This window comes from Danio rerio, chromosome 12 (assembly GCF_052040795.2).
Source record: "Danio rerio strain M-AB ecotype USA chromosome 12, GRCz13ab, whole genome shotgun sequence".
NCBI classification, from domain to species: domain Eukaryota; kingdom Metazoa; phylum Chordata; class Actinopteri; order Cypriniformes; family Danionidae; genus Danio; species Danio rerio.
In genome coordinates, this window is record NC_141032.1 from 43985001 (window position 1) to 44000355 (window position 15355).

The window sequence follows — 15355 nt, forward strand, 5'->3', positions numbered from 1 at the left end:
ATTTTTTTCCATCTGATTGCGATTACATTATCAAGGTCATCTCCTAAGTTTGTATGAGCTCCTCTGGTGAAATGGTTTCAGGTTATTGTGCGACATGATTTTTTGTTCTTTTTTCATTTCTTTAAGCCAAGTGAAATCATTTCAGATGAGCTCCTGGGGTGCGTGACGTTACTCTTACATGCTTTTATATTTCTTTTATATTACACCTGATGTGTGTGTGGGGGGCTATTTTATTTTAAGTAGGTTTATGTTGTTTTATGCCGCCAGCTTATTCCTTGCATGAGGTCACTGCGTTAAAGTTGTTTTGGTGTGTTCACTTTAGTCCTCTGATCTATATTACAAATTTACAAAGGCAGTTCAGAAAAGCACAATGGTGCTGTGTATTTTTTAGTGCAGTGCAGTGTAGTTTTTTTTGTAATGGTCTTTTGAGCTGTTTGATGTCATCAAATTTGCTTGTTGAAGACTGATCATTATATAGGGTCCATACTGTCAAAACCTGGAAAAGTCCTGGAATTTTGACATGGCATTTTCCAGGCCTGCAAATGTTTTGGGAACAACAGAAAAACCTGCAATGTTTCGGAAAAGTCATGGAAAACAGATATCTGTATATTTTAAATAGAGGTTATTTACTACTTTTCTGTCCTTAAACAATCACATACTCTCACATTATTAGTGTGCTGTAAGCTTTATCTAAAGTTTTACATAGAAATCAATTTTAATTGAAACTAAATAGATTGCTGCGTGTTTTACGATATGCTGAAATAAATGTGAAATTTTGCATTGTTTTTGTTTTACCACGCATATGCAGACATTGCATGAAACATTAGGTCAATGCAATGCCTTAAGTCTTGGAAAAATCATAGAAAGGTCCTGGAATTTTTGTAGTAAAAATGTGTATGAAGCCTGATTACAGCATTTTATTTTAATGGGAAAAAATATGCCATAATTCTTTTGTAATGAAGCTTCAGCAGTCAAAACAAGATTTATTTGCACTCTATTGCTTGTTGCTTGTACAAATAGTTTTTTATTTTTTTTTTTATTTTTTTTTTAGAAATATCTGGCAATGTTCTTCCACAGTCCTCAAACACTAAAATTTTATTTCTTTTTTTGTCCAAGCAATTAGAATGTGTTTAAATCTTAGTGTTTAAAGTTTGATTTGGAACAGTATAGAGTCAATACAATGTAGAGCTGTGAACCTATACTGGTCACAGGGTTTGGTTCGGTTACGATTATCATGCCATCGATTCGGTTCAATTGGATTTCTCAGTGCATTGACGGTGCTTTCCATACAGTTTTATAATTTCTTCACAGCAGAATTCTTGTATTAAATTATATGAATATATTTCTATACTATTTGTAATGCAATTTTGTCATTTAATACAAACAGTCAGATATATAAACTTTACCTTTAGACAACATGAGCATTTAGCGAATAATATAAACAAATATAATTTTCTGATCGATTTCTGATCCTTGTCTCTTAAGTTCTCTTATACCCCTTTGATTGGTCACACCCTTAACAAAAACGGCTGCGATTGGCTCTTGTGCGCTGTGCTCTTCACAGTTGAGTGACGCTGATAAGCGGAAGGGGCGATCTGCTGTTCCATGATAGACACGATGGAGAAAACTCTGCAGGCACGCGCTCGTGACTGTATCCAGAAGTATCGCTGTAAAACAGCCAAGAGGAGAGGAAAAGTCACTCCCACAGAGACAGACAGAAAGAAGGAAACAAATGGAGTACTTTCTCTTAGTCGCAGTGAAATAGAGGCTTCTACTGTAAATGTCAGTGAAAGACTGATCCAGCAAACACACACGCAGTGGAATTGTGCACAGTTTATGAGTTTTTAAGTAGTTGGAGCGTTGTAAATACTCGTGCTCTCCTCCCTCGCCATAGTAAGCTACGGCGACATATCGCACATGAGATAAATGACGTCAGTACACAATAACCGGTTAAGATTATTACTGAACTGATATCAAATTGTCCACATCTACATCGTGGTGCACCAAAGAAACAATGAATTTTGACACCCCTAATACAATAGGTGGAAATTTTCTTTTCATTCAAGCATTTAAAAAAGGGGTTTGTCATACTTATTATCTGCAATTTCATAGTAAATAAGAGTGCTATTTTAATAGCTTTCAAGTAGGGCTGCACCATGTTGGAAAAATACTGACATTGTAATATTTTGTTTCTCTGCGATTTTAAATATTGCAATATGAATATAATTTCTCAAGATACCTTCTAACAGTGTTTGGGAAAATTCATTACTTTTCATTGATTTGTGATGTTTTTTTTTTAGGGAAGTGAAATTAAACTATTCAACAACAACCATAATGTTAACCGCTATAGTCTTAATTATTCAAATAATTAAATGCAATTAATCTTTGTTAATTGTTTAACAAACATTATCATTTCTAGTGCTCAAATGGTTCAAATTCGCTTGGAAACCTACATAATCACAGACATTAAAAAAAAATTTTAGGGTTAAACTTTGTTCTGAACTTTGTGACTATTTTAAGATTGACACATTGCAATATCGATGTTGAAATGAAATAGTCAGCAGCCCTGTTTGCAAGCACATTGACGCATTGATTATATTAAAATATTTCCAACATTTTAGGCACAATACTGTAAAATAAAACACTGTATTTTAAGCCTTGATGATTTTTTTTGACAAGCAATTGTTTATTTTTGTAACTAATTTTGTAACTTTGTTGATGTTGCGCAATGGATTGTACAATGGATTCTCCAAAAGGAAACAAATTGCCGCTAAAATACGATTCCACTAAAAAGTCTGTTGTACATCAAGACTCATGTGACTTTGTGAATGGGAATGTTTAATGAATTATAGGTCTCTTTCTTTATGGTTTGCCACAGGAACACCATCTCCAAAGGGCAATTTCGGCCCAGCAGGTGTACGGAGAGAAGAGGGATAATATGGTGATTCCTGTCCCAGAGGCCGAGAGCAACATCGCCTACTATGACTCGCTCTACCCCGGAGACTTCAAGATGCCAAAGCAGCTCATTCACATACAGCGTGAGTTTGCAGTTTTTAATGAGCGCAAACGAATGCTAATGAGGTAGCTTTTACTTTTTGATGCAGTGTTTCAGGTAGTGCGAGTACTGGAGTGTTTGACTAAGAGGGACAAAGTGATTGAAACCATTGTTCGCTACATCTGTCAGCTGATTTCTGAACAGCAGGTGTTTTGTTGTGATGTTTTTTGTTTCTTTTGTGGGGGGTTGTGGATTGCAGGCTGTGCCATCTGCCACATCTTATACGTTTGGGTGCTTTCACCTCAAATGATTGTTATAAATCTCCTGAAATACCCCTTTGTTTTAAAGGTGATTTATTTCAGTGAATGGACTATTTGCATCATCTGCCAATAGCAAGTGAATTGAGAGAAGTTGCAGGCCCTATAGTGCTTATGCAGTGGGATTCTGAATTATTTAAAAAATGTGTGTGTGTGTTATTCTACTCTACAAAAGTTGTTTACACTTAATTACACAGTATTTTGGATACCCGAGCTAGGTATTTTACATTGGTTCATTGTCATATTTTTCATATGACACATGTACAAGTTATAGCTCAAATGAAAGCTCTTGGCGGTGCTCACACGGTTCTAGCATTCCTTTTACTGAAATATATTTACATATCAAACAGTTGTCGAATAAATCGCGGTGTTTCCTTGGCCCAGAAGTGAAATACATTTATGATCACTAAGCAGCCCCAGATAGCACAGACAGCTGTCATCTCTTACCTTATGCTGTGCACTTCAGAGCCATTTCTCCTATGTTTTTGAGGTGATGTGCATAAGTAATCCTTTTATATGTCTGACGTGGTCCAAACACAGTGAATTATGTTTGATCAAACAAAAGAACAGTGAAATATGAAAACAATGATCGCTCCCTGTGGCTTGTAAAGCACCTCTCATCAGTTGGAATGCAATAACTTTTGCATAGATTATGGTAGATACATTTTTCTTTTTTCCTATGATTACATACATGTGCAGGAACCACCAAAATTAATTACAGCACCCTAGACCACACAGAACCTAAATGGTACACTTTCAAATTTGTTTATAAAAAAGCGCCTCTTTTTTTTTTTTTTTTTTTTTTTTTTTTTTTTTTTTTAGGTGTTTATTATAACAGACACCATATACAGTTATTTTAAACACTTTCAATAGTGTTTCATGAAAATTCAAAGGGTTTTCTTTAAAATGATACCAAACTTTTGCATTTACACCTCTAAATTTGGGAAGCTTTTAAATTTGGGTAGGAAAAATCCAGGCTGAAATCCCAAAATAACAGCAGAGTTTAACTGGTTAATAATTTGTGATAATTTGTTTCGGGGCAAAAGTGTGATTTTAAAAGTGTAGAAATAAAAAATAAATAAATAAAGGACCTTTAAAACAAAACAAAAAACTAACGATTACAGGTCTAAAAACAAATTGTTAAATGAATCGCAAAATGTAAACATTGTACTTTCAACATTACTACTTTTTCACAATGTTGTTATGTTTTGTCTGCATTCCCATAGTGGTGTGTAGTATTATGCTCATTATGACAGTATTGCCATAATGTATTTTGTGATAATGCCAATAATTAAACAATAGAGCATAAAATTAAACAATACACTTTTTATTTTGTCCATGCGATATACATATTGTCATATTGCACAGCCATGTTACACATGTTTGAATTAAAATATCTACATCAGGGCTCGAAATTAACTTTTTTACTTGGTAGCACCGGTGCTCCCAACTTCAAAAATTTAGGAGCACCAGAAAAAATTTAGGAGCACCCACCAAAAATGAATGAGCACTTCTGCAAATTGTATTTTAAGGGACTTATTGTATTTTAAAACAACATCAATTAGGACTAACAAAAACCAGAAAGAACTAACTAATGCTGAGATGACATTGATATTTGTGTGCAATAATTCCAAAATGTGTATGTCTAATAATTATAGAATATTAATGATGATGAAAATGACAATAATAGTAACAATGAATTACATTTCTCATCATCATGCTGCCTTGAATGTGCTTTAATGTAAGTTATCTGCTATAAAAAGTTACTTTATGAAAAATAAATGTATAGTTTGCATCAAACAAAAATGAAGCATTGCAGTAAGAAATATTTATTTTGTACAGCTAAACAGCATATATATGCATGTCAGTTTAATAAATAATATTTCTGCTACAAAACAAACAAAAGATTATAATAAATAATTAAATTCAAGGCTGAAAGCTGCAAAACAGTCATCAGTAATCAAATAAAAAAAATAAAATACACCTCAAGAAATAGTAGGCAAAACAAAGTAAGTAAAGTCTCACTTCTATCACTCTTTAAAAGTTTTGGTTTTAGTTTGTCAATAAAAAAGTTCCGTCTGAGCTGATTTTCATTTTTCTGTGTTTGTGGAAAAGCAGGCGAGTCAGCCGACCCAATTTATGAGCAGGTCGAGCACCGGCGCAATACCGCTGTTTGTTATGAGACGCAGTTTCAGTGTAAACGTAATAAAGGCGAGCTTCTTTGGTGATGATATGTACAGTATTAGATTTGTCTTTTAGCGGACATTTGCGCTAAACACTCGAGATTCGGGCACCTTCTCCAAAAAGTACGTACTCGATTGATCTCAGCTGGCAGATCAATATTCACCACGTGTCATGATCGCTCTCATCTGCGCCTCAACTTTAGGTGGGGTTTGCACTTTGCAAGCCTGTGTGCTTTAAGTTTTCACTCTTTAGCCGTTTGCATTTCCCGTGGTCATAAAAGCTCCCTCCCTGTAACAGCGGAAAGCCTAGAGTGATTGACAGCTAATATGAACCAATATAGCGGCAGGGAAGAGCGATTCAGCACGTTTTTAGAAAAAATCAAAACAGGTCAAATATATTATGAGGTCGCATCGATTAATTTTCGGGCGCATATGCAACCAAAATGGTCGCAATTTCGAGCCCTGTACATACTTTAATCAGTTTAGCCAGGCTCTTGGTTGTAGCATTCAACTTGGATAATAGCTTTTTGCTTAACGTATGTGTTAATTGTGGGATCCACAGAACATAGATGTGTGTGGATGATCGTTTCAGTTGTGGGACGTCAACCAGACTGCTTAGGACTTTAATTACTCCTACAGTCTTTTTAGTTTTCAACATGATGTGTTTTTGTTAGCTGTTTCTATTAATTGTATTTTGTGTTTTACGCTGCCAATTAATTTCTTGTATGTGGTATTTCTTGCATGCGGTCATTGCATTCAAATTGTTTTGATGTTTTCTATTTTTTTCATCTGATTTACAATCTGTAAAGAAAAGTAGTAAAAGTAAAACACAGTGGTTGTTGATGCAGTGTAGTTTTTGTGATGCTCTTGAGCTGTTTGACTTTTTATTAAATTTGTTTGTGGAATGCCTATCCTTACAGTAAATCTTTTTCTTGTATGAAAAAAATATGCTATTGTTAAGGGCTGTGCAATCAAAATCAATTCACAATCGTGATTTGAAACATTGCGATTTTAGCTAATCGCTAGAGGCTGCGATATGAATGTATTATTTAATTTCCCCCACCCAGAGCAAATGCATGACCGCTGTCTGTGTGCGACAGTCTTACTGGCCAATTGAGTGAGCACACTTTCGTTCGGCCAAACAGAATAGTGCAACAGAACTATGCCGAATTTCCACAATAAAATTGGATGATGGCGTCTACTGCTCTCAAAAACATTAATAGACTAATTAATATCACAGAAAAACAGCACGTCGGTAATATGGAAATACTTTCATTTCAAAGTAACAGATACTGAACAAAAACAGGTCATTTGTAAGGGCTGTCACAGATTACTAAAAAATTAAATCGCAAATCAAATTGAAATTGCAAATCTGTCAAAAAAATTGCAATTATATATTTTCCCCAAATCACACAGCCCTACTATTGTTTATAATTGTTTTCTGCTTTAAATTGACTAATAAGAGGGCTTAACAATAAGGACTGCCCAGTGGTCTTGGGCCAGCGTGAAAGACACTCGGGACAGTCGACAGGATTGTTACTGACCCCTATCGACCAGTAACGATGAGTGTTTTTTAATTTTTTTTTATTTAATTTTTTTTTCTGTTTTTTGTAACCTGGTAAAAGCCAGTAGAGTGAAAAGATGGCAACATCAAACTATAAGGCTAAAAGAAAACGTCTGTTTCTAAAGTCTTGAAAGTAGACGAATACATGGGTACAAAAGTTTTCGTCAGTTTGGCAAGCCAATTTTATAAAAATTATTTAGAATTGCAATAAAATACCAGCAGATTTTCTACACTGCTCTGTCGTTTGCATGAAATCTTAAATTTTGCTCCTTATACATTTATTAACATTTTTAAAATATTTAAATTCTAGATTCACAGACATTATTTAAAATATGTGGCTAAGAAATGGCTATTAACTACTTCTTCTTTTGTTGGTGGGGCCAGTGAAAACTTTGGCAGGGCAAGTAAAAATCTCAACCACTGACCCGATCGGCCCAGTAGAAAAAATCTTTAGCGTTGAACCCCGAGTAATATGATGTGAATACTAGGGATGCAACAATACAGTCAGCTCACAGTTCAATACATACCTTGGTTTTTTTAACACTGTTTTTGGTTCGGTTTGGTTGTCATGGCTTGACACGTTTATTTATTTATTTATTTTTATTTTTTTAAAGGTTAAGAGAAACAAATACAAACTATTTATTGCAAAACTCATTTTGTTTTATTTAAAAGCCAAAAAATGTACACTAGTTCCTAGTGTATTGTACAAAAAAAATGACCACTGAAATCTCACAGCTGCTAGTAGCCCATGTACAAACTGGGGAACACATAAAACCCTACACTTTGAAAATAAACATACCTGTGAAGTTAAAACAGATAAATTGGCCATTTCAAATAAACATATTTGTACTCAAGTAAACATAAATAAACCATCTTAATTTTCTCGGTGCTGAAAAAATGCGAGACTGCAGTCTGTAATGCGGATCGAGTGCTTTTATAAAATGACAAAAGCCCACATCTCCAATCACCGAAAATGGCTGCAAATCTTTAGCAAGAAAGACCCGCACTGCCTTTGTTATTTTTATGTGTCTCTCGGAACCAGTTAGGTATGTTTTCTGGAGTGATTTAGCGAGGGGTTGTTGCTATTTGGAGGACTTTATTACCTTCTCTGCTATTCTCCCTTCAGACAGTGATATTGCTGGGTGATGGCGCTGCAGATGTGCAGTCATGGTTATACGTGTGAGACAATGCTTGCACACAGTTATTTTTTATTCACTGTTTTTTCTTTTATTGGCATTATACTTACTTTCAAAACCAAAATTTTCTCACACTGCAGGTTAGAAAGACGCCGGCGCTTTATCGTACTGTTGCCTCACTTCGCCGTCGCTTCCTTGTACTGTTGCCTCAACCTCACTTCACCACCGCTCGCAATGTTATAGTGTGGTATAATGGTCCAGCGCCCCCCATCTTTAGAGAATAGTGATTGAATATTCACTCACAGGGAGGAGTTGTCTCATTACAGCTCACAGACTTACAGGCACACACACAGTCAATTTAGGAAGATATAAAACGCACAAATTATTTAAACACAAAAATGAGAAAACCGCATTTCACAAGCGCATATTGAACAGTCAGGGTCGTACCGTACGGTTCAATATTATATTGAAAACCGTGGCATCCCTAGTGATTACACAGAACTACTGTCTGACAGTAGCCTGAGAAGTTCCATTTCATACTGCAGTCACTTTTTTTGTAAAATTGTACAATTTTACTTCACTGTAAATGTTCCTAGGAAAGTGTAAAGAAATGCTTAACGTGTGTCATTTAGTCTGGCCTAGTATTGAAATATGCATAGGTTCAGTGTCTGAGTGGGGTAGTTAATATTTAACTGGCACGACTTGAAATTTCATGGCCATTTGCTTATTCCTCGATCTTGACTCTGCATGTGTTGTAGGTTAGAGAGTGTCTAGTTGATTTTAAGTGAGTCTGGCGGCCCCTGGGGTGTGTGTAATGGGAGCAGGAGGTGTCCTGCTGTCAAAGAACGACTGAACATACGCTCCACACACCAGATGAGAGGATGAGGAAGGGGGGAACTGAGGACGAGGCACTGGGAACTGTATGGGATACAGTAGAAATGGGGAAGTGTGTTTAAGAGACATGTCTAGGGATATGTGAGGCCGTATGCTAAACACAGGGCTGACTAATGTGCGTTTTTACATCACTCATTTAAATGAGTTAACAGATCTTTGTTTTGTTTTTTTACTTTAATTTTATTTTGGAGACTTTTGGGAGTCAAATCTGGAGATTGTTTTGGACAACAGCTAAGATTTGTGTTCCATTTTAGGAGATGGTAAATCCAAAATTGATTATGCCATAATAATAAACAAAGTAGTAGCCTATTTAGATAGATAAGCAAAGTCTGTAAAAAGGTTATTTAGAACAAGATTACATGGAAATCGGATAAAAAAAAATGAAAGCCATTTTACTGTGAGACGATTTTTTTTAGTCTAGTTGCGGTAAATGTTATTATTTATAATACTCTTACAAACCTCTTAGGCTTAACATTGTAATATAATTAGGTGAGCAAAAAAGCTGTTTTTTTTTTTTTTTTTTTTGAGTCCTGCTTGTTTGAATATTAAACAAAACAGGAACTTTTATTTGCTGCTGCTATAGATTTAGCACATTGTGTGGTATTTTTGGAACTCCGGAATTTGTCCTGATTAAAACACGTCATCGTACCTCTTAGAAATAGTGTTGCAGCAGAAATCGAGAATCATCAGACCAGGCATCTTCTGTTGTCCAATTTTGCTGGATTTTAGCCTCAGTTTCCTGTTCTTAGCTGACAAGAGTGGCACCCGGTGTGGTCTTCTGCTGCTGTAGCCCATCCACTTCAAGGTTGGACAAGTTGTGCATTCAGAGATGCTCTTCTGCAGACCACGGTTGTAACGAGTGGTTATTTGAGTTACTGTTGCCTTTCTATTAGCTGGAACCAGTCCGGCCATTCTCCTCTCACCTCTGGCATCAACAAGGCATTTGCGTTCACAGAACTGCCGCTCACTGGATATTTTCACTTATTCGGGCCATTCTCTGTAAACCCTAGAGATGGTTGACTTTAAAAATCCCAGTAGATCAGCAGTTTCTGAAATAGTCAGACAAGCCTGTCTGGCACCAACAACCATGCCATGTTCAAAGTCACTTAAATCCCCTTTCCCATTTTGATGATGCAAATCTTCTTGATCATGTCTACATGCTTAAATGCATTGAGTTGCTGCCACATGATTGGCTGACCAGTAATTTGCATTTACAAGCAGTTGGACAGGTGTACCTAATAAAGTGGTACCCAATAAAATTGTTTAAGTGAATTGTTCAGGGAATCGAACTTTATGTACTTGCTTTCTACTGGTCTTTTATTGATATCATTTTCAATATTACACACCTCTAAAAAAGCCAGTTAGATTGAAACTGGCTATTTCAACTAGTGTTTAGAACGTATATCTGCAAAATGCACTTGACTCCACATTCATTTTAGGCTGAAACAAAATAGCACATTAAAAAAGAAAAGTTGCTATATTGTCAGACTCCAGAGCTGACTGCAAATATTTAGATGCCCGAGTCTGTCTGAAAAGAGTTTGAAGCTTTGAGTGTTTAACCTTCAGTGTCTGTCTCTCTCTGCAGCTTTCAGTCTGGATACGGAGCAGCCGGACTACGATCTAGACTTGGAGGATGAGGTTTTTGTAAATAAGCTGAAAAAGAAGCTGGAGGTGGAGGCTCTGCAGTTCGAGGAGATGATTGACAGATTGGAGAAAGGCAGCGGACAGCAGGTTATTAAAAAGATTCACCACTTACAATGTGAACTGCAGAGGAAAAAAAACTTAGGGATTTCAGCCAGTGATACTAGTGGAACTTTAAATTGAAAGCTAAAGTGAATCTGCTGAACCTTTCCGTCTGAGTTCGGTGAAATCCAGCAAACCTGACATTTATTAAAGGGATAGTTCGCCCAAAAATGAAAGTTCACTAACCATTTACGTCACTTGTTATAGACCTTTGGTTATTCTGTTGAACAAAAGAGGAAGTATATTAAAGAATGATGCAAATTTGTAATAATTGTCTTCCATAGTATTTGTTTTCCTTACTATGGATGTCAGTGGCTCCCAATTTACAGGATATCTTTTGTGGTGAGCAGAAAACAAATTAGCTTAAAGGTTTGAATGAATGGTGGGTAAATATTTCTGTTTTAGGTGAAATATTCCTGCAAGTTAAAATTGGAGACTGACTGATGCAAATAAATAGGAAAGAAAGTGTTTTAATAAAATGTTTTTTGCCTTAACTCTTAGTGTTGTTCCAATACTAGTATTGGAAATCCTAATTGAAACTGCAAAAATTCTGGCATTGGCGAGTATTTAAAACCATAAACCAATCCGATATCATCATTTTAAATGAGACATATGACCGCAAGCTTTGCTTAACACTGCAAACCTGGAATCAGTTCCTCTGCCACAACATCCACTCTTATAGCAGTGCAGTGTAACGCATATTTTTATTTAAAAAATGTTTCAAAATTTTACGTTTTCAATGCTGTGATTTATTTATTTTTTCTCTCTGTTAATCATATTCATTTTTTTTTATTTCTTATTTTTTTGTACTGATTTATATACAGTTGTACTGAAACTCAGATTTTTTTTTTTTTCAGTTTATGGTGTTTGATTTGTGGCCTAAGGCTGGTTTACACTGCTGTGTTGAGTGATCGGCGTGACCCATGGCGCCTTTAATGTAGTTGTAGTATTACATTTATAGTTGAAGTAGTTGGGCGTTTATACTTCTGCGTGCTATTTGTGTAGCTCTGCAATAACACTTCTGAAACGCTAGCTGGCAGTAGGTTTTTGTTCCTCTTTCTTAAATTTCTTTGCGGGTGTTTTGTTTTTTCTGAACGCTATCTTAATGTACAAGTAGCTCACGCAGCTCTCAGCACCGCCCACGCTCGTCACCGGTACTAAGCCAACCAATTACAAAGCTTGCGCTACGCGTCCTTGGGATGTGTAGTTACATTTTTTAAAATGCGCGTCAGCCACGACGAGGGCTATGCAACCACGCGAAGGCTGCTCCAGACCATACATGTGTAAATCAGCCTTTATTCCTAAGTACAGTTAACTTATTTCAATAAAGTACAGAGGAAGGCATTGTGCCGAAACGTTTGTCTCTTTAAATAACCCGAAGAATGTATAAAGAAAAACTAAAAACAGTACGAAGCAATTACTTAATGAGTGCGAATCATTACCTTTTTGAATAAAGTACTGTTATATTAACGTTGAATGTCTGATAATAAAAATGGTAGATAATAAAAAATACTCGCTCAATAATTCTTTGTATACATTTGTTCATGTTTTATTAATGAATAAGTCTGAATTTCACCGTAAATTAATTCTGAATTTATACAGGGCTAGTAGTATACACAACTGTTTCTATGTATACACACTAAGGTATTGGTTCGGTACTCCATATCGGCCGATACACTGAGCTTAGGTATTAGAATCTGTATTGGGAAGAGAAAAAAAGTGGGATTTCCCCAAATAATTCCTTACTTTTTACTTTTTTTAAATGTTATCTATTAATTTATCATTTCTTTCTGTACCACAGCTGGTGACTCTTCAGGAAGCAAAGCTTTTACTGAAGGAGGATGACGAGCTGATCCGGGAGGTGTTTGAGTATTGGAGCAGGAAGAGGAAACTGTCAAAATACGGATCCCTCATCCCAAATATTAGGCAGGAAAAGCGGGATGGATCCAGCACAAATGATCCCTACGTGGCCTTCAGGCGCAGGACGGAGAAGATGCAGACGAGAAAGGTGAGCAATGCTGTAGCCGTATCGATGTTGTGCTCTTAATCCTTTAATGCTGATCCTCTAACAAGCTGAATAGATGAAAGCAACTCAATACAGCGGTCTCTTTGGTCGATCATCCTGCCCTAAAAGCAGCCGTAATCGACACTTTAATACCCCTTTTTTTCTCTACCTGAAGTCCACATTATTTTGTAGTTACTGCATCTGTTGTGAACCTAGCTCAAAAGACATATTGGGGAAGAACTAAGGATGGAGTTATAAATTAACCATCTTTTTTACTATCTATCATAATACAAAAAAAGGGTCAACATCTGTGTCATGCAGATTTTAAGAAAAATGTCTGATGCATATAAGAGTTTCTACAGGTGGTTTGTCAGACCCTCTCACCTGTGTGAGGCTCACTCAGAAATGTACAATGTTTTTATAGAGATATAAAATGTCAACAAAACATTTTACCTATTTTTGATTTTAACCATTTAACATTTTTGAAGTCTTTCTCAACGACTTGTTGAAGCTTGTGTTAAACCACGAGCCATTTAGTTGATGATTGTCCTTTTCTGTGGTCTTTTCTACCCACTGAACTGTATTGTTACTAGTTAACTTTCATTTCTTAGTCACTTAGTGTTAGTTAAGTCAATGTGAAATGAATTGTTTGTATCGATTTTTGTTTCCCAGAACCGGAAGAACGACGAGGCGTCCTATGAGAAGATGCTCAAATTAAGAAGGGACTTGAGTCGAGCCGTCACCATCCTGGAGATGATCAAGAAGCGAGAAAAGAGCAAACGAGAACTGCTTCACCTCACACTGGAGATTGTGGAGAAGAGGTACATGAAGAAATCGTTTTATCAGAGCTGTTATGTTGAATATACAGTGCTTAGCATAAGTCAGCACACCCCTCACAGATCTCTTCTTTTAGGTAATATTTCCTATAGGATGCAATATTATGTCTTTGCATATACATTAGATTAGTCAGATCTGAAGCTAATCTAACAAAATAACTTCAGATCATGATGCAACAATTAGTACACAAACTAATACGTCAAAATGTAATGAAACAAAAAATATTAGGTAAATTAAAATAACTTTTTTTTTATGTTAGTATCAGTGTTGTTAGTTTTTAGGATATCTGTAAGCTAGCATACTATAAAACAATGACAAGTCACATTTAAAAGATATAAAACTGATATAAGCATGTAAAGCTAATCGTTTCTCACTTCCGTTTAAATGGTTTAACGGATTTATTCACATCACCTCATAACCAATTAAATGCTCTCTAGTATCTGACATGCCCCGCCCCCTTATTAAAGCTTGTCATTTGCTTTTCATTTGACCCGATTGAGCTCAACCGCTCTCACTGGCAGATCAGTGATGAAACAAAATGCTATTGGCTGTTTTTAAGGAGTTACGCTATGTCGCACCCTCTCTTCGTGTTTCCGTTGAGATTACGTCAAACATTGAATACAAATGCATCAAAGCACTCCACGGCAGCTTTAATTTAACTTTTTTTGTTATATTTTGTTTAAATTTAAAAATATTATTTTTCAAACGGAACAAATGACATGTGCATTGTGACTTAAAGCAATTCTCCTAAAGAGATGGACCCCTGTCTTAGGGCTGGGCGAGTAATCGAAATCGACTTTCAGAAACTATAATCCATTTTATTTTTTCAGGTCTTTTTTTTTTTCAGTTATTTTCGAAGAAATGCACAGTTTAAAATGTTAATTAACCAAGTTATTCTATTTAGAAGAGAAAAATCGTTTTTTTTTATATAAGAAAAAAATGTGGCTTGGTTTTTAGGCAATATGTGTTTGAATTTAAGTTGTTTAATGTTGATGTTCAATAAATAATCATAGATAGTAGATAGTTTGTGTTTTCTTTAATTTTTTAAAAATCAAGTAATGCACCCCTTATGAAAAAATTTCTCACTTGTAATATGTGAGCATATTTACTGTATAAAACTTGTCAGTGAACTAAGAGGGCAAAAAAGTTAAATAAATGAAATGTTTTCTTAATCGTAATCGAGTTAAAATGTTCAATTAATCGAGATTTTGTTTTTAGGCCAAATCGCCCAGCCCAACCCCTGTCATGCCTTTAATACCTCAGTAAAAAAGCAATGTTGTTATGATTGAGGTCACTCCTTTCTTTATCCACTTTATCCTACTTATTGTTCCTATTTTTGTTCTTTGTATTTCTTTTACTTTTATCTTCGTTTTTTCCATGTGTCCAAAGGATGTTTTTCTTGTTTTCCACATGCTTTTACAACAATCAAGTTTGCTGAAAATTGATAGACTAACATTACTACCACTATTGTATTTTATGCAATCTGCTGTATTTGTTCAAATTAATGTTTAAAAGTATTATTAATAAACTATACATAAAACTATTATTTTTCTGTATTTTTATATAAAGAATTTTGGTGACCAAACTCTTTATTTTTATTGAATGACTTGGTAACACTTTACAGTAAGGTTCATTAGTTAATGCATTTACTAACATGAGCTAATCATGAACAACACATGTA

General features: G+C 35.4%; 1 protein-coding gene and 1 long non-coding RNA gene across 11 annotated transcripts in view; one reads left to right on the plus strand and one right to left on the minus strand.

Annotated features, from left to right (window-relative positions):
• LOC147841550 (uncharacterized) overlaps positions 1-4136 on the minus strand; it is a 21928-nt gene extending 17792 nt beyond the window's left edge. Inside the window, exon 1 of the long non-coding RNA XR_015504562.2 lies at positions 1-4136. This exon is cut by the window's left edge and continues 1210 nt beyond it. This is a non-coding gene — a long non-coding RNA (uncharacterized LOC147841550).
• Positions 1-15355, plus strand: part of epc1a (enhancer of polycomb 1a) — a 57555-nt gene that overhangs the window by 24402 nt on the left and 17798 nt on the right. For all 10 annotated transcript variants that reach the window (XR_015504488.1, XR_015504489.1, XR_015504491.1 and 7 more), the window contains exons 2-5: positions 2879-3038; positions 10675-10820; positions 12634-12840; positions 13510-13658. Coding sequence is in view for 2 of the 10 variants with exons in the window: in XM_087276888.1 (XP_087133014.1) it covers positions 2879-3038; positions 10675-10820; positions 12634-12840; positions 13510-13658 (662 nt within the window). In the remaining 8 variants the exon portion in view is untranslated. The remainder of the gene's footprint in view (positions 1-2878; positions 3039-10674; positions 10821-12633; positions 12841-13509; positions 13659-15355) is intronic.